Raw genomic sequence first — 19,848 nt, forward strand, 5'->3', positions numbered from 1 at the left:
CATACACTTCTTTATGTGCATTGAACTACACAACTACTTGTGGTCTGCTGCATCCTGATTTTCCTCTTGTCTCCATGTCAGAGCATTGCTCCTAAATTGCCTTTACGTTTTTAATACGGCGCAGTGTGTTATGAGGAATAAAAAAAAATGTTCTACACGCCAGCGAAACTATACAGATTATACGATTATTTTTCCTTGCTGCACTGGCAAGCATCCCTCCTGGCGTTCTTACTCAGCAGTTCCAGGATCCGGCAGTCAGGTAGAGTGGAGAGAGGTGGCTCATTAACAACATAATTTGATTCAGATTCAGAAACTTTAACCAGGGGCTGCAGATGAGCCCTCCTACAGAGAAGAAATAGCAAATAAAAATACATCAATATACAATCGTATTACTATAATATTACTCAAGTTAGTCATGTGCGCATGTGCAAAGCAGCCTGCAGCTCACACACACACACACACACACAGCGCGCACAAACGAATACATACTCCGCAAGCACGCACATACATGCCGCATGCACACACCGCACACACACGCACATGCGCACAAACATAAACGGAAACGCACACACACGCGCACAAAAACGCACACACACACGCACACACCGCACGTCAAGACAAATGCAGCCACAAACTCGCCGAGGTTAGACGTTATGTTTTTAAACATAACGGCTCTATAGACTGTAGAAATTGCGATAAAAGAAGGGAAGAGACAATATCTCACCTCGACAAGCAACGGCAGGTCGTTCATTTTGTCATATAGAAAACGTTAAATTCAAACAACACAAGTCACGTGATCTTAAAGAGACAGTGTCCCTATAACGCAAAGAAAACATGGAAATAACACAGTATGGTGAATTATGTCTATAGAGTCCACCACAAGACTACATTTTGCTGCTCAAATGTAATATTGCTGGCCTCCTTGAGCCTCCTGAAATGCCTTTATACTTTGTTGCTCAAACTTAATATTACTTCTTAATATTATTTCTGTCTGATTATATCAACCTCCTTTGACTTCCTTTACTCCCCCACAACCCAATATCAACATCCTGACCCTGTGATTAGGAACACTGGCCTTGGTGTACAGATGCACAGCATAATCATATGCAATGTTAGGCATTTAATGCATTCACTTCAGTACACTCAACACACATAACAGTCAAAGTTGATGCAGATGCCAAACAAATTCGGTATGATAGGTAAGGCCTGGCTGACTAGGCAAATGAAGTGAATAATGTACCCACCTGTGGATAATGGGTATGAGAAATGTATTATTTACATGCTCAGTCACTCACTCTCTCTCTCTCACTCTCTCACTCACTCACTAACTCACTCGTTTTTTTACTTACTTTTTAACAAGGTTCTGTGCAAGCAGAGAAAAAAAAATGTTTTTGCATGTTTAACACACACTCATGGAAGTAAACAAATGGGGTGACGAAGTGTCTGAACGCGTCTGATCGGTTTGAAAAACCTTCAGACCTTGTGTGTCTATTGTCTTGTTTGGCGTTAGTGTTGTAATTTTGAAACATTGCATTCATAAGGTGGCAGTTTGAAATCTAAATAGGTTCACTGTCTTAAATAGAATACAAATACAACACCATTTTAGTTTAGTTATAAATCTGAATTTTTATTTATTTATCGAGACATATCAATATCTTTAACCACCCAAGACGCGGGGCAAGACTTTCATAAATAGATAGAATATGTCTTGTGCATATTTATAAAGGATACTTCATAATAAGCTGCTCTGCCTCATCTGGTAAACAGTGGAGTCAATTCAGCATTAAACAGTTGTCGCAGTGCTGCAAGATTAAATCCATGGCTCACAGTAAAACAAGAAGTAATGGCTTCTTCCGGCTTGTTTCTGTCGACGTCGACGTTTGATTGATTATTAAGAGGGGGTCGGTCGCCAGGCTCTCCAGGAGAGTGTAGGGGTCAGTTTGTGGAGTTAGCAGTTCTCCGCTACCATCCCAACGGGGGCGGGGGGGTCATCGGCGTGTGAGATTGTTTTCATCAACCGCCCCGAAATGAACAGCCAACCAAAGGAAATAAAATACATATTATACATGATATATTACTGCTTTCCCAACATTATAGATTTCAAAGCATTAAAGATGCAAGGTGCCTTCATCAGCCACCCTGTGAGATGAGACATATGGAGTGTGTTCTACAGCGGTCCAGCCTTGAGGAGATAGAAGCACCAGACCAACATGGGGGGGGGCTCTTCCTCCTCATCTTCTTCCTCCCCTTGTTCTGATGATGGTAAAAATCCAACTGACTTTATAACTGAGTTGTGTTTGTATGCAGCGGTGGTGACCAGGTAGGTTAGAGACTTCATAACTGAGTGGTTGCAAAAAGGTTAGTGTATTATTATTCAGCTTTATTATGTCATTCAGCTTTTATCCAAAGCTATTTACAGTGAATTCATTATGGAGCAGGCATTTTGCTCAGGTTGACTGCGGACATGGGGGATCGGACCCAGTATCTTTCGGCTCAGGAGTCTTGACTCCTGCAACACTTCAGCCCATCTGAGGGTTAACTGAGATGCACCTGGGGTGGGGGAAAGCGACTCTGTAGGGAGTTCTTGGCAGGAGTTTATCCAACCTCAAGCCAATACAGGCCTGTATAAAGGCAGCCTGTCTATCAGCACATGGATGGAATCAGAAGATCAACCTGCATGCCGGACTGATCTGAGGAGAATGGACCCAGCTGGCAGAAAAAGCTTTCTGAGAATCATAAAGCATTATTCACAGTGTTATGGCTTCAGGTGGTGCTCACTGGAACCAAGAGGAATGTATTTGAATACCGTAAGAAAATCCGACCTGACCTGTTCTGAAAAAACTGGGATGATATTGATATAGAACTTTATTTTCTGTTCAATGTTGATGTGGTGATTTAGGTTTGTGTGAGGCCTCTGTGTTTTTTCCAACATTCAAAGGAAGAAAGTCCATAGTCAAGTAATTATTAAGCAGGGTCTAACTGATATGACGAAAAACTTGAACTGAGAAAAACTTTCCTCAAAATAAAGATATTGAAAACAATAATGAAAACATCCTTAAACGCTGGAGAAAAACAATTAGGCACTCACAAGCAGATTTAAATACTAATTAAATACATCCAATGAAACATTTTACCCAAACAACTTGTTAAAAACGGGCAACAATTCATTTGCAATAAGAAACAAGGTAACCCACAAGAAAATGTCTGTGCAAACAAGAAAACATAGAAAACACACAAACAAAACAAACCCTGAATTACACTAAGCCTTTTGTGTCATTTTTTTAATGTCTTCACTTTCCATGCAACAGCCATGTTGCATGGAAATGTCTGCATGAGACATTGGTGCAGTTTGTCAATAACTTAAATGTACATATTATATCTTCTTTCTCTCTAATCCCTGACATAAATAATAATCATTAACATCAACAAAAATCTCAAGAGAGGACTATACTGCTTTCAGGTGGCCACCTCCCACACAGCATTCTGACCAATCAGCTTTGAGCTCACATTTTGGTATGATCCCAACATGATTAGTCTGGTGTACGCGACACATAATGCTATTGGCCAATGTGAGAAGATCATAGAGAATTCCTTGCTATTCTATGCAAACAGTATCCTACTGCTGCAGAAGAAGATTTCGAAGGACATTTGTCTTCTAACGTAGAATGGAACAAACATTCATTTAGTATGAGTACAAAATGTAACTTTGTAATCTGACAGGTATGATACACAGATGAAGTACAAATGCTTTAAGAAGACACCGGTGTTCACCCAATCAGTCCTCATTTACTGTCACCCAGTTGTAGTTAGCGTCCTCTAAACGACTGGGTATATTACCCACGTCTCTCGAGATCTACCCCAGTACCGTTTGGCTCGGAGGGGCTACTTCACTGCCTCTGCATCCAAACCGATCCCCTTATAAGCTTTGACATCTTGCATTGGCATTTAAGAGTTGGCATTCCTCAAATATATGCGAAAATCTTAGTTGGAGAATAAACAAAGTAAGCTCCATGCCTTGCAGAATTCGAAAGGAATTGGATAGACGGTACGACATTCACATTTCAATGGCCTTGTTTGCAATCAACCCGGCGGGATACATATTTTAACATTTATAGACGGATAGTGCTTCAGCATTCACCACAAATGAACAAGAAAATGTGCAATTACCCCAACATATAAATAAATCATTTTTTGCTTTACAAATATTTACAATAACCATTACTAATCAAACATAAATGTCTCTTGCGTTTCATCATTGGAACAATCCTGTACATGCGCAATAAGATACATATAGTTTTATCAAGCACTTTAAAGCTAGTACTTATAGGTTGGTAAAAAAAAACAAAAAAACAATACAGCTTGTATTGAAATCCTCTTTTCAACATTCTCCGTCAAGCCTCTGTGAATGTACCCTTCATCATCTCTACAGTAATAGCTTAAGATTGTTGGAAGCAGCCACAGTTCAGCAGGCACTATAAAAGGTTCTGAGAACAATATGCACCATTCAGGTTATAGTGTTAGATGGAATTGATCCACCATCCTTGTTCCTGATGGATCATGTTTGTTTAAACAAATAGGCCACAGAGGTTTTCCAAGCTCAACCACATCAGCCACAATATCATAAGCAACCATGTTTGATGAGTCTGCAGTCCAAAGACACAGTCAAAACAAAGAAAAACACCCCAAAACCATTTCCTTTCAAACTACAATCGACACTTTGCAACAAGTCTGCAAGGTGACGTGACCACATGCTGGTTAGGTGACTCTGGAATGGAATGTGCGTTGTTTTTTTTTTCCAAGCAAACAAATACGAGTGCACATTGAGAGCTCTCAGCTGGTGAACATGTACAGTACTGCGGCAGAGCTTCTTGACTCCTTAAACACCTTGAGCACCCTCCTGTGTACAGTCTACTAAATCAAAGTTCAAATCCTGTCTCCCGACGTGCAGAAAAAAGAAACAATCCGTTTCAGAACCGTCTAATGAAGCTGTCAATGTGCAGGCAATCCGATCCGATACGATCCGCGTGCGCCACAACCCCGGATCCCGTCCCATCTTGTCGACCTCTGGGTAAACAATAAACCGAAGCGGGCCGTCTACTCCGTCTGCTGCTTCTGGAGGCGGTCCACCTCCGGCGAGACCTCCTTGTGGAGGGCGGTCAGGGCCACCTGGTTCTCGTTGCGTCTCTCGATGGAGCAGTTGGACATGGCGTTGGCCACCATGCAGAACTTGCGCAGCAGGATCTCCCTCAGCAGCAGGTACACCCAGGGGTCTAGGATCTGGTTGAGCGAGGCCAGGCGGATGGCCATGAGGAAGAAGTTGCAGTCCAGGTCTCGACCCGGGGCTAAGGAGGAGGTGGATGAGGACACGGAGGAGGAGGAGGAGGAGGAAGAGGTTGAGGGGGAGGAAGAGGGGTCCTGCTTGCAGTGATGGGATGAGGTCTGGGTGGAGATCATCCGCAGCATTAGCACCTGTAACGGGAGGTTATTGATGTGGATGCTGATTTGAGACAAATGACACACTTTCAACTCTGTTTGTTTTGGTTGATGATACCTTTTACCCCGTTGTTATAAGTGGTCCGAGTGACTCTTTGGTATGGATACTAAGTTTAATGCTGGAGCATTACAGCTTTTCTGCACTCATATCGTGTTATATAAAAATTGGTTGTTCAATTTCTAGTTCTTCCAATATTGACTGTGATTGGTCTTGTTATCAATCTCATGTTGGAGTCACTTTGGGAAAAACAGTGTGTGTGCTGGTGTTTGGTTGTTAGACCATAACGTGTTATCCTCTATCCTATTAATATATTTGTGATAATGTACTTTTGGTTATAAGTGAACTATTTTGCTGGGCAAAAGAACATTTGGAAAAAAAAAGTTTATGGTTAATTTCAAAATAATATGAATAACTGATAATTGATCACTTACGACCACCAAATAACAACCACCAAAAAGACGAAATCTCATTATCTAGCTATCACAATATATAAATGATAGACGAATAGTTTACAAATCATTGGCTGTAGACTCTGGTTGCTTGTCATTACCCAGCAGCACCATTGCTAGTCCTGTGGATAATCGGAATATCCTCAACGGGGCAATAAAATGTTTGACGGACAATATATGACCTCATTATACAATGAGCAGACCACCAAACAGGGCCCAGCTAAGTGGATTCGCCCGTAATGGCAAATGGCATTAGTTTATCAAAGGAAGCTTGCAAGACCACATAGTAGCCTACTTTGGCTTTTTTGCACGTACGACAGAAATAAACCAGTTTGAAGTATAAGAAGCGTGGGTGCGTGTGTGTAAATAGATTCTAGAAGTGGAAAAAAATCCCATAGATAACGAAAAAAAAAAGGACATACCAGTAAGGGTGACCAGCAAATTAGCAGGACGCACATGATACCCAACAGTTGGATGACGGTCTCCGTGGTGAGTCGCTCCCACTGCTTGGAGGATTGGGCCGTGCCAGACTTGTTCCTGCAGCGTATAACCAGCCCCCGGATGGTGGCCACATTGCAGGAGAAAGTCACAAGCAGAGAGAAGATGCCTAGTAGCGCGAAAGTGATGGAAAAAAACATGTTGCCGGGAACATCCCAGTCCCCCGTGCTTATGAAGCACCAAGTCCCTGGCCACTGCAGAGTGTATTTGCCGACCCCTACGATGGGCAGCAGGGCGAAGATCAAGACCAGACACCAGATGATCGCCAGGGTCTGTTTGGTGACACTTGTCTTCATGTGGTTGGAGTACCAGTGTGGATTGGTGATCGCCAGGGCCCTCTCAATGGCCATGACGCTGGCCATAAAAAGAGAACAGAGACCGAAAGTGGTCATGCACACACCGAAAAACGCGCACAAGTTGTTAGACGGGTCGATGCGCTCCCACTTGAGGTCCGCATGGTAGACTGATATGACGATGGGACTGGTCAGAAGCTGCCCAAAGAGATCGGTCAGCGCCAACGAGCCGATACAAAGCAAAAACGACTTTTTCCTTTTATTTTCCTTCTTTTTATAAGAGAAATACACCAGGATAAGAGCCAGAGAGTTGCCCACCATGCCCGTGAGCATCATAGAAATTGGAAATCCAACGGACACCGATCCACAAGAGCCACTGTTGGTGCCGTTGCCTTCGCGTAAATGTTTGGAGACGTTGGAATTAAACATTTCTCCAATGTTCTGCGAAGCCTCGAGAGAATCACAGTTGTCGGAAGTCATCTTTTCCGTGATGTTGATATCATACAAAACAAAAATCCATCGCACGTGTCCAGCATCCTATAATCCACCCCTGCTGCTTGGGCAAACTGAGGAGCGCGAAGGCGTACCGGACGCTTTAAGCAGGGGAGGCGGGACCGCGCCGCGCGCCAGCAACCCCCCTGCAGCCCCCCTACCCTGCGGGATGGCTTGGCACATTTTGCCTGTTACTGCGGCGTTTCAAATCCAGACGCCCGTCATCATTTGTTTAAACTGATTAAATAGATGATCAAATTTTGTCTGATTGATCAGGTGTTTGAAACAAACTTTTGGCGTGACTTCTTCCTCTATAAACCAATAACATTTTGTAATAAATAAATAAATGAGACATGACCAACGGGCCAATATATAGCTCATTGATCACCTGTTAAAAAGATCCAGACACCTATTGATCATCTGGTCATTTAGTGATAACGGATTAATCATTACAATTCCGATGTAACCGAATTTGGACCCTTTCTCTGAGCTGAAACGCACGTTGTTTGTCACAATACAAAAAGGACATGCAATTATATCGATGTTGTTCGGCAGGTCGGTCGAAACGTCCCAGGCTATTAATTGAATCCTTAATCCCTGCGTTTTAAATACAAGCGCCACCTTTTGACTGGAACGAGAACAGCACTACGCACGTAAATAGGAAACATTTAAGTATTTTACAAACCCAAGATATAGCTGTAGGCTATCCTACGGAGACCTATGGCGCACAGAGCTGCAAGGACCAACAAAACGCAGACTGGCCGAAATGGGAAGAGATGGAGAGGTTTGACCTCGTGCCGGTTAATCCAATAATGCAATTAAGCACAAAGAATGACATGAGAAAATGATACAGCCATCATGCTCCACTAAATTGGAATCATTTTTTACTGATAAAATAAATCCACATTCTAATCCATTTAGGATGATGAAAAACAAGACCATCAGTTAAATCAAGGCATTTTATTTACATGTTGTTTTACATATTACCCTTTTTTTTTAACAGAAGAAAAACACCCAAAAGCACATTCTATCAATGCTGCGTCATCATGGGAAATAAATCGATTTTCTTAAAACGTATTTTCTCAGTGACGGAGGGCACTGAGAAGAGGGCACTTTTTTTTTGTTATTTTTGGATGGATCCGCTATAAGATTTCATACGTTATGCTTGAGAGAATGTGTGCAATTAATGACACAGAGCAGACAAAAAAACCAAACAATAATCCAAAGTAAAAGAAAAATACTTACCTTGAACACAAAACGCAGCAAAACCGACCCAAACCTCAAGTACTACCTTGAAAATAGCCTATTTCTTGCCACATTAAAATCCATTTATTTTTCTGTGAACGGAAAAAAAAATTAAATCTAAATCCATTAGGTTTTGCAGGCGAATCCAATAAAATAAAACGACTTTTAAAATGGATACAACCTCTTCACAGTATGTTTTGTTTCTTACATGACCAGACATTTGTATTTTATTTTGACACCTAAAGTTACACACACACGCATGTCACTGTCGTAGTATTAAGGAGTGGCGGGTAGCATGAGAAAAAGGATAGCGCTCTCGTATTTTAAGAGCGGGGAGTCAGACAGATGAGTTGCAACGTTTTATGAAATCAAACAGCATCAGGAACTGGGCGGGTCTTTTTTTTTTTTTTTCTTATTTCAAACACAACATGCACTTATAACTAGGGTCCTTTTTTCCGCCCTGTATCATTGCTCTGTTTTTTAAGGGGGGGCATCTAAACCGATTTCTTTTTTGAACTGGAGCCCGACTGAGAGGATCCGGAGGAATGTCCACGGCGTCTGGAAGAACACGGGAAACATCGCGGGAAGAAGAAGAAGGTGAGCCACAGTGCGGACAAACATCGATTTTAAAAAACACACCACAACGAACATGCATCCACCACAAAAAAACATTTAACGAAAACAAATCTGAAATCACTTTGCGAGCCCTCTCTTATAAGAACGTACAGAGAAACCGTAGACATTTGAATACGATACACAATGCAAAAAAAAAAAAAAAAGTGAATTCAGTGAGTGGGCCACTGGTATAGCGTTCCACGGCAAACCCAAACCTTTCAGACGCCTGGGTCCGCGAGCGCCTGCGCTTCCTCCCCCCGGAGGAGGACCTGGAGCGGCTGCGCTTGTGCCCCGCCTCGGGTGACTGGCTGCGCTTGGGCGTGGATGACCGGGAGTGGGGCGACCCCTTCCCGGGAGAGGAGCCCTTCCTAGACCGGGAGCTGGATCTTATGGGGGAGGAGGGGAAGGGATATAAACCAGGCAAGGTAATCAGTGTGAGCTCAACCAGTGGGGAGAGGGGGGGTGGGGGGTGGATGGAGCAGGCATTTCATGAACGCTGAGCCCAGGAGTGCTTTGCTATGCGCTCCCGAAGGTGGATACAAGGCCAGGGTACATTAATGATGCAGCTCATTAGCGTCGTTATGTACACGTGTATTAGCTAATATGTTTCTTTGGGGGGGTTGATGACTGCTGCCATGCTCCATTAGCCTCTGCTTTGAAGGATGAACAATTGTCGGGAGCAAATCTCGCAGGCAGTTCTTATCGTAATTTAAAGTCGGAAGTAGAAGTGTATATACATTGCCGGGGCCTAAATGTATCATGGAATAGTATCAGAACAAGACGCAGTGCAGAGTCACACCCGTTAGGAGGCTAGAGCAGTATAGGTCATCACTGTGAAGTCACTCGTTAGTTTATCTAGAACCAGGCCTAATCTGCGGCCTTCAGGCCACGATACATACACTCTCTCTGGGGGGAGAGAGAGTGCATGCCACCTCATTCACCTGGAAGCGGACCGGGAGCCAGATCCAGACCTGGAACTGGAGGAGCTCCGAGAACGGGACCTGGAACACAAGGAAGAACCTTTTTCCAATATTTTCTATGCAGAGGCCAGAACGGGGACTCGGTACTGTGCACGAGAGACTGGTGCACAGTACAGCCACACTCACCTGGAGCAAGAGAAGTTCAAATACAAAAATGTTAATATATATATATATATATATAAATAGATATTTAATAAAAATACATTTCATGTCAAAGAACAGCAAATTTGAGAAATTGTTGTACAAATATTACAGAGATAAAACATACATTTCTTATAAAATAAACTCACTGGCTAAACATTTTAGAAAACGTCCCGTACTAAAAGTACTAAAACTGTCTTAATTCAATAAAAACCAAAGAGAAAAATAGGCCACAACGTGAGAGCATATTAAAACGGGTCATTCAATGTATTGTAGAAGCAGACATAAGGACGGCAGATAGGACAAAATCGTCAACGATAAAAGCAGTTAACACAAGAAATCAGCACACAAAAAATACCCAACAGCACGTTCTGTTCAAGTGGACCAGTAGTGTGGAAAAAAGAGATTGAGAGCTGATACTGACATTTTGCCTGGCGTTACCCTTTACCTGGACCTCGACCGAGAACTGGAGCTAGACGACCGCGAGGAGGAGCGCGAACGGGACGAGGCCGCGGGACTGGCCTTGTCCTTATCGTCCTCCTTCTCCCCCTCCTTTTTCAATTCCTTCCCATCCTGCTCTGCCTTCGCCCCCTCCTTGGCCTCATCCTCGCTGGCGTCCAGGTCGTACTTGGACAGGTCTCCGTCTTCATCATCGTCGTCGTCGTCCTATAGAGGGACCATGCAAACCTAGTTATGTATTGTTTGCGGTAAAGGTTGCATCAGCAACGTTAGGCCTAAACCTAAATGATCACATTCATCTGATCTTTCCTCACGATCCGCTAGCTGCCCGCCCCATAAGCAGGCCGTCAAAAAAAACACGTCTCTGTAGGCATGCCTATGCTCCGAGATCATAAACAACACAAATGGTTCTACCAACCACTCAAAACCGTGGAACACTACACAAGCCTACATAGGCTTCGCTCCCGCCTTGCACAGATGTTGTCATTTTTGCTAAACAAATAAACTCTAAACTCCAAAATAAATGGTATTTCAACCAATCACCGACAAAGGGGTGGGTGTTCTGCCCTGCGCTCATGATCGTTTTTACTGGATGCACAAGCACGGAAGGGAGGGGCGATCTGGCTGTTTGTTTGGGATCTCTCTTCAAATACGTGACGTCCCTCAACATCGCTAATATAACTTTTACGGTTCAGGGTAGCGCATTTGATCGTTCATGAACGCTGGTTTCGGCCCCGTGTGGGTTGACTTACATCCAGTTTGTACTTTGAAAGGTCTCCTTCCTCCTCGTCTTCATCGTCGTCGTCGTCTTCCTCCTCGACCTTCACAGGAGGTTTCTTCGCGGGCTCTTTTTTTGCCGGTTCGCTGCCGGGTTTGCCGCGGAACTTTTTCTTTTTCCGGCCAAACTGTTGCAGAGCAGAGAGAGACAACATGAGACAAATCCAGTTTGTATGTGAACAAATTCAAAAACGCACTCGCAATAACAGCAAGACACATCAATTTAAGTCACTGGATTCATAAAGAGATGCACATTGCACCGCTTTTCCTGTACTTAAGTACTTAAAAGGAAGAATAAATGTACTTTGTTCTCTTGCTCCTACAACTACCCTGCATTCAGTCCAGGTGTTTATTATTAGAAACCTGCTTGTGCAACACTGAATTATTTTTTGTAGCTACTCCATTTTTTTTTGTTGCGTGCTTATATCCTCCTCAGCCTCACTTTTAGTATATTTAGGAAAATGAGTAACCACAATGTTAATATTACTCACCTCATCATATTCCCCATCAGAATCTTCCCTTTCGATGTACTCAACGTTCTCCCTCTCGTTGAAACCACCGCCATAGCCTGTCAAAGGAAAAACAACAAAAGTGTGAACTTCCACATGAGATGCAATGCAGAGTAATGGTTCTCGGTTTGTGGTCGTGTTCCCTTCTTACCCGTTCTCTCCTCAAGCTTGGCGTATTTGGGCGTGTTGCACATGTTGCACTCAGACCGCCTGGCCCAGTTGACGTTGCCACACCTTAAACAAGAGTTAATGGGATGTGAGCGTCCATAAATAATGCAACGCAATTGACTGAATGTGTTGGAACCTGCAGCTGTAATTCAGTTCTCATTGGGTGACGCACGTTTTACACTGCCAGTCGTTTGCACTGAAGAGACCTCTACTCTTCTCTGCGAGGGTTTTCCCAATCTCAGTGCCTCCCGCTTTCATCATCTTCGCTTCTGTTGTTTTCTCTGCAGGAGTAGAAACTGATGACGACGAATGTAAGATGCCTAGCTTATGCAAAACAGAGTCTTCATTTTTAAGAACTGAACTTACCTCCACCACATCTGTTGCAACTGGTTCTCCTTGCGAAGTTCACGTTTCCACATCTGCAGAAACAGAAATATAGATATATTATATAAACACATACATATAAATATACACACACACACACACACACACACACACACACATATATATACAGCCACTACAACAAGATCGCTTGTCAATAGGTCTATTCCTGGAGCCACAGTAGATGACGTTACAAAGATAACTAGTAAAACGGGACATTTGTTAACATTGTTTTGCAGTCCCAGTGTAACCTCGCAGCCCCTGATCACCTCTTCTGCTAGAAACGATTCGTCATTAATGTCAGGAGCAGCCAGCAGCCCACCAGACTGCAGGGTCGGCTACTTGCACACATGCTAGCTAGCTAATCACATGCCTGCAGCTCCCCAAGAACACATGTTGGTTCTTGCAATGGCTGGACATATGTAGACGACGATTGTTTCCTATCGTTGTCGAGGTGACCACGTAAATGAGTGGTTACTGATTCGCTGTGGGCATTGCACGAAGAGGCGCTAACCACTTCACAGGCCTAGCGCTTAGTTAGCCGATGTTAGCCTCTTGACAAATTCACAAAACGCCCCACGCTAATGCAATCCGCCACCATTGGAAACATCACATCCACTCTCATAATCCACACACATTGACTTACTTCTTATCAGGGCAAACCCAATCCCCATCGCTGACCCGAAAGGTCTTTGTTCCCGACGTCGACATGTTTTGTGTGTGTCCACACTACTAGCTAGCTCGCTGGCTAGGGGCTCTCTGGGTCGACTGCGAAAAGTTCCCGGCGTCGGAGGCGGAGAGTGCTGCTGGTAGGACGGTCTCCCCGTTTACTCACACCCCTGCTGGTAGGACGGTCACCCGTTTACTCACACCCCTGCTGGTAGGACGGTCTCCCCGTTTACTTACACCCCTGCTGGTAGGACGGTCTCCCCGTTTACTCACACCCCTGCTGGTAGGACGGTCTCCCCGTTTACTCACACCCCTGAGAGTAGGTGGGTCCCCCCGTTTACTCACACCCCTGCTGGACAGCTCTAACGATGGATGGATGGATGGATGGATGGATGCACAGCTGTATTATGGTTGTTATAATACTTCTGATAGATGGCTGGATACATACATAGGTAGGTAGGTAGATAAATAGATAGGTAGGTAGTTAGTTAGGTAGGTAGATAGACTATCTACCTACATACCTCCCTACCTGACCAACTACCTATCTGATAGGTAGTTGATCAGTTAGGTAGATGGATAGATTGATAGATTAACGTTGTTTAATTGTTCTACATAGATATAAGGCCTAGATGGATAGATATGGGGTGTTAAGTTAGAATTATTATTTTAAACTTTTACAATGATTTGCAACGTAATACAATTGAATTCATAAAAATGTTCAGCTTCCATAAAGCTGCCATAACGTGACCTAGATTTGGCCTGGCAGTCCATCGTATTCCGTAAATCCACTTGTCACCACTAGATGACAGTTGGTGCCAACTAAATGGCCATTGAAGCAATATTAGATTATATATATATATATATATATATATATATATATATATATATATATAATATAATATAATATTACTGCCTGCTTTGCCTTGGCCATCTAAATAATGATCTAACACATTCTTCTGCCTTATCTGATGTGCTAAAGGCACAGCTTTACCTGAACTTAATTATAAAGTGTTTTTAAACGATGTTTTTAAATACATGTCCTTCATCTAGTATAAGGATAGGAGAGTATTAGGATTGTTTGGAGGTTCTTTCACTTGCATAGCGATCACACTGGGACCTGAAATGACGTAACTGTCATTTCCTGAATTATTATTTGAATTCTTTCTTTATTTCCTCATCAGAGGAAACACTCATCAACGGTTTTAGAAGGTCCAGAGGTCCAAAACGACCAGATAAAGCCTATTATTACATGTTACATGAAAGCTCTTTTAAGTCATCTTAAGAGTATTCATTGCAGGCTATTAAGACTAACAATCCAAGTTAAAATAGAAAAGAAAAGAGGACGGATAGTAGGTTCCAGGCTCCACACTGAAAGGTACTCTTGATCAAAAGAAAGCTCTCAACCCTCTCTCGTGTATTCAGAGGCGGATGCTTGGGAGGCTGAATGATGTGGAGGCTTCAGTTGTGTTTTAAACAGTGGGAGTCAGTAGATATGGCCCCAGGGCAAGTGTCTTCTCCATGTAAGGGCTGTGATGAATCAGCAAGGATTCTCCCCTTCTCAGGGCTACAGTGTGGTGTTCACAGAGCTCTGTGATATTAGGGGGAACAGAGAATGTGCTGTTTTGCTGACGATGGCCTATTATTCGGAAGGAGTTTGTTCTCGTTGTTGACACTAGGGACGTCTGATTTCAGGTTTAGCTTCATCGTGGTTGTCTGTCTGCAACAAATAAGTTGATCCTGTTTTTGTGAATAACAAAGCTCTCTGCTGTAGACTTTGGTGTGTGAGATAGGTGCTTGCATTCCAGGTGTGTTCGTAGTCGACACGAGTCCGATTCTGTGTCATTGCCTCGAACGGTCACTGGAGAGAGCTGTTGTTTTCTGGATGGGAGGAATATGAGTCTATGACCAGGTCTTTTGTGTTGCCGGCGTTTAGTATGAGGGAGTTGTCTTCACACTTCAGTAAAAAAGGGTGTGAATTGCAGATTTATAGGTGGCATTCTGTGATGTGTTTGCTGGCGTGGTTGTGTGTGTTATAGCAGTTGTTGAACAGTAGCCAAAGTCTTAAAAGGCAAGACACTTGCATGATAACCTTTTTTTGTGTTTCATTGTTAACCCATTTGTTAAATAAATGGGTTAAATAAACTTGCATGATAACCTTTTTTTGTGTTTCATTGTTAACCCATTTGTTAAATAAATGGGTAAAATAAACAAAATGTTTTATTTTGTCAAGGAATATAATAAAATAATGTTGCAACAAATATAGATGCCGTGTTATATTTACAATGCATTCAAATATTAATGTGCTTAGAATATGAGCACCAAATACACAAAGGATGAGCCAAAGGCAATGTCCTCTTGTCTCTGTGTCTTGGCATAGAATGTTTGACATCTGCTAAAATCAAACAGCCGTAGACTCCTTTGTCACAGCGGGGCCATCACCAGGAGGCAACACCAGTGCGGCCATCTTGGCTTTTGCAACTGCACTCAATTACTGATTGCTTCCCGCTGCCTCCCACAGTAAATCCTCTCCCTCACTCTCAAAGAGGGCAAGAGGATATTGTTGAGGCATGTCCTTTATGCCACCGACAAGATGGGTTCATTTAATAGAGTACACTCTTAGATGAGCCATACACGATTTTTTAATCAAACTGTGTTTTAATCATTAACTGTCTGCGAGAGCGACATGCGGTTGATTTATGGTGCTTGTATAAGATGGGGAGATGGGGGGGGCTGGGCCCAGATAGAGGATCAGAGCCAGCGGGGGCCTATCTTTTAATTTAGCCTTGATCTGTCACAGGAAATGACTCTTGGACCACCGTAATAATGTTTCATGCCAGCGGCGGAATCCGAAAGTTTTATGCCACTGGCCACAGCTGAATGTACCCCCACCAGCTCCCCTCCCCATCAACTCTTTTTTGGGCTGTTTTCCTCATAATGCAACCCCCCCCCCCCCCCCCCCCCCCCCCCCCCCCCCGGCCGGTTTTCTTCATTGAAGTCTTATTTCATGGCGGGATCCCTGTGTCTTCCCGCTGATAGTGCAGGAAAGCACCTTCAACTGGAGAGATTCAGCTGAGCCGGTGCTTTTCTGCTCGCTCGACGCGTCCCACCGTGAGAAGAACGAACAGATGAGAGGACAGATAGGCGATGAGAGGCAAACGAAGCTGTAAATAACTCATGAACAGACGGCTTCGGTGTTGTGCTATATCGGAGCTACGTGTTATGTGCACTTCAAATCCATTGAAGGAGTTGCATTGTACCCGTCGCTGGCTCAACTCGGGCGTAAAACAAAGACAGCTTTAATCAACGTTTGATAAAGTCAATTTTAAGTCTGGTCTAACTTCCAACGTGGGCTTTTTTCTCGGCACACCGCCATGACCACCTGATGATCGCCGTCTGGATCAATGGCGGCTAATAACAGGGATGCTCCACGTGTGTTGTCGATGAGAGCTTCGAGGCGAGGCGGCTGTGCTGTTAACACTCCAGCGGGCCCGTCATGCCTGAGCTACCCTACTGTTCATGCACAGTCGCTCCTCTGAAAGAGCTGGAAAAAAGAGGCAGCCATGTATGAACTAGGTAGGAGGAGGGGAAAAAACAAAACGAAAACCCTGGCGTGAGCCAACAGGGCTTCCTTAGAGCTGCTGACAGATGGCTGGCAGAGGAGATGGGGATAGAAGAAATGGGGGAGGGGGGGCCTGGAGAGGTGGAGAAAGTAGAGGAGAATAGGAGAGGAATGAGGAGGACCATAGAGGGAGAGAAGAGGAGAGCGGAGGAGTGGAAGGGAAACAGGGGAGAGGGGCAGAGGAGAGGAGACTTTACGAGAGGAGAGGACAAAAGGGGGATGGAAGAAGGAGGGTTGAGGTAACAGAGAGGCGGGGGGTATTAAAGGGTGTCTTCATCACCCCCCCCCCCCCCCCCCCCCACCCCCACCCCCATGCCCACATCATGATTCAGCGGTAATCAGGTTGGCGTGTATTCCCTGTGTGCGCCGGTAACATCGGTGGGACTGTTGTTTAACCAAGTTTAATAAGATACCCTGCCCTTGTCACGGGCATGTGTCAACGACACCGGGCGTGTGACTGTGTGCACGTGTGTCCGTGTGCAGGTGTGTGTGTGCACGTGTGTTTGCGTGCACATGTGTCCGTGTGCACGTGTGTTTTTGTGCACATGCGTCTGTGTGCATGTGTGTCTGTGTGCACATGTGTTTGCGTGCACTTGTGTGTACATGTGTCCAAATGTGCGCGCTTCTGCGCGAAGGCGTGCGTGTTTTCACCTCTCCAAACACATATTTCGCAGCCTCCCTGCCTGCACTTTGGACACAAGGTCGGGGTAGAGGCGTGCAGGAGTGGCTCTTCACACCTAAGCGGTGTCGAGTCGTCCGTAAGATACCAGCAGAGCCTTTCTTGAATCATATACAAGCCAGCCTGTTAGCCAGTGCTGCCAAGATGTTCTTTTTTCCCCCCCTTCTACCACCTTATCTCCTATGCTGTGATACAAACCCTTATCAGTGATACACATTCATTTTGGGCGCCGGGAGCATGGGCACAAATTACAGTAGCACAACTTCTGGGGAAAGGCTGCGCACTCAAACAATCAAAGCGGAAACAACATTTTAAGGAGCGACACAACATGGAAGAGGAATCCATTCTCACAGCCCTGTATCAAAATGTGCACATTGTTAAAGTGGGCTATAGCAATAAATAAACGTTTTTGTGTGTATCAAAAAGTTGACGTTCCTAAAAAGCGCATTTGGTTTGATCAGTGTTTAATCTAGTGGAACAAGCTGGACAAATATGTCCTAGTCTTTTTGAATTTATTTAAATTTTCTTGGACCTTGTGCTGGGTGGTTCTGGGTATGAGCCAATCCCAGCGGACCGTGGATGCGAAAGCTCATGAGAAAGCATAGCATGCTGATTCATCGGAGGGTCACACACACACACACACACACACGCACACACACGCACGCACACACACGCACGCACACTCCCCACCACCTAGGAAGAGAAAGGTCTCTAAAGAACCCGACCTGCATGTTATCAGCTGTGGGCGGGAATCCAGACATGCCAGCTCCACACAAAAGGAGCCACTTTATTGTTGCATTTTATTCTTTTTTTATCGATATAGCAGACATTTTTCTTCCGAAGCAGCTTTCAGTGAATCAGAAGGAGCAGGTAGGTATTAGGCACCTTACTCAAGTGTGTAGTGTAGGAGGCATACATTTGGGATTGAAGCCAGTTTAGCCTTAACCTTAGCCTTGGCCTAAGCCACTTCCCTTTACTGCTCTATTCTATAATATTACGTTCTATACAGCGACTTACATGTCGCGAATAGACAGTAGCGGGTCGATTTTTAACATTTCTTGCTGACAATAAAAATGTGTGGCGGTAAACAGATCTTGGCAGGCCAGAGAATTTTAAAGAGTTAGTATGGCACACCGTCTGTGCACAGCCATTGTTTCTCACATATAATTGAAAAGAGGGTAGGCGGGGGGGGGGTCCACAGAATTGTTTACAACTTCATAGACTTATCTCACACATGGATTCCTGCGTGACTATGCAAAAAATACAAATCCTATGTTAAAACGTCTGTTGACTTGTTTGAGCCTTACTTGCTAAGGCAAATACATTTTTTGGCGGGTCAGTGGTTAAACAGATAAACCGACGCAACGCACAAAGCAATGCGAAGGGGTGATTTATTCACAGGGTAAACAACTTCACCAGGGTGGGGAAAAGGGTGATCCAAAGTCCGTAATCTGTGTCCAGGGGTCGTCACCAGGAGGGTCCTCAAACAAGCGGTCTGTACACAGGTGATCAATAAACTTCAAGGTCTCTCTGTCTCTCTGTCTCTCTGTCTCTCTGTCTCTCTGTCTCTCTGTCTCTCTGTCTCTCTGTCTCTCTGTACCGCGCTTCCAGGCGATCACACAGCTCCTGCCTGTCACTTGCTAGCCCTAGCTCTGGCTTGTGGTAGCCTTCTCTCCCTTTTAACTGCAAGCACTCCAGCTTAATGGCCTTCAGGCCTGCCTCGTTAATTGGAGGAAGCCCATGTATGGCTTGGGGGTGGAGCCAGCAGGTTGCCAGACCTACCACTCCCCTCACTCCTGCCTGGCGTCTGCCACAATATGTATGGAACCCTTATTTTTGGTCCAAAAAGTCCCAGAATGGAGACGATTCACACTTCATTCAACTACTGCTAGTGAGGTCAGTTCACACACAGAGAAATAGAAGCGTGAACATGATCATAATTATTAATAATCAGACATATTCAAACAAACCTTATTTGTTTTAAGTGCGTCATGTTTCACAGATATTAAAGCTCAGATGTTATTTTCTCATCTCATTAAAAAACAGTGTCTATTCAGTTAATTAAAATAGGCCACTGAAAGGTGTTCAACCCAGAGAAGTCATTACCACATTTCAGAATGTAGTTCATTAAAAAGCACACGTCATTTAATCTAACGTGAAACGCATTTAAGTGGTGTGTCCTCTTGTACAGATTTGTAATTTTTATGATGTTAAGTACAGCGGCAAAAGAGAGCGAGAGAAAGAGATGGAGGTGTCGAGAGCTCTAGCAAGAGAGAGAGAGAGAGAGAAAGATCAGAGCGCCTAGCTTGTCTGAGACTGAGGGAGACAGAGAGACCAAGAGAGAGGGAGAGAAAGAAAGAGACAGATAGTAACGAAATTG

At 44.1% G+C, this 19,848-nt stretch overlaps 2 protein-coding genes across 4 annotated transcripts; both read right to left on the reverse strand.

Moving 5' to 3' along the window:
- Positions 1 to 5,094: 5,094 nt before the first annotated feature.
- Positions 5,095 to 7,214, reverse strand: ptger3 (prostaglandin E receptor 3 (subtype EP3); the record flags this gene model as incomplete). Its single annotated transcript, XM_079739429.1, has 2 exons — positions 5,095 to 5,469; positions 6,366 to 7,214. The coding sequence occupies 2 exons, from the start codon at positions 7,212 to 7,214 to the stop codon at positions 5,095 to 5,097; spliced, it is 1,224 nt and encodes a 407-aa protein (XP_079595555.1).
- A 963-nt stretch (positions 7,215 to 8,177) lies between these two features.
- Positions 8,178 to 13,423, reverse strand: zranb2 (zinc finger, RAN-binding domain containing 2). Of its 3 annotated transcripts, none has more exons than XM_079739630.1 (10): positions 13,148 to 13,423; positions 12,487 to 12,539; positions 12,293 to 12,401; positions 12,104 to 12,186; positions 11,935 to 12,011; positions 11,419 to 11,571; positions 10,656 to 10,873; positions 10,028 to 10,087; positions 9,302 to 9,472; positions 8,178 to 9,029 (listed from the first exon to the last, which is right to left on the reverse strand). In XM_079739630.1, exons 1-10 carry the CDS (start codon positions 13,210 to 13,212, stop codon positions 8,966 to 8,968), a joined length of 1,053 nt encoding a protein of 350 aa, XP_079595756.1. In that variant the 5' UTR covers positions 13,213 to 13,423; the 3' UTR covers positions 8,178 to 8,965. The 3 variants fall into 3 exon arrangements, with proteins under 3 accessions (XP_079595756.1, XP_079595755.1, XP_079595754.1); XM_079739629.1 differs by having other exon boundaries at positions 12,293 to 12,416; XM_079739628.1 differs by having other exon boundaries at positions 8,178 to 9,472.
- Positions 13,424 to 19,848: the final 6,425 nt, after the last annotated feature.

Source organism: Pollachius pollachius (assembly GCF_949987615.1).
Source record: "Pollachius pollachius genome assembly, chromosome: 7".
NCBI classification, from domain to species: Eukaryota; Metazoa; Chordata; class Actinopteri; order Gadiformes; family Gadidae; genus Pollachius; species Pollachius pollachius.

What these genes read in the sequence shown, in the direction of transcription:
- zranb2 (XM_079739628.1), bottom strand. Translation starts at nt 13,212, where the DNA reads ATGTCGACGTCGGGAACAAAGACCTTTCGGGTCAGCGATGGGGATTGG. An exon ending in CTGATGGGGAATATGATGAG is followed by an intron (nt 11,572 to 11,934) that starts GTGAGTAATATT and finishes GCTCTGCAACAG; the next exon opens with TTTGGCCGGAAAAAGAAAAA. An exon ending in TTTCAAAGTACAAACTGGAT is followed by an intron (nt 10,874 to 11,418) that starts GTAAGTCAACCC and finishes GTCCCTCTATAG; the next exon opens with GACGACGACGACGATGATGA.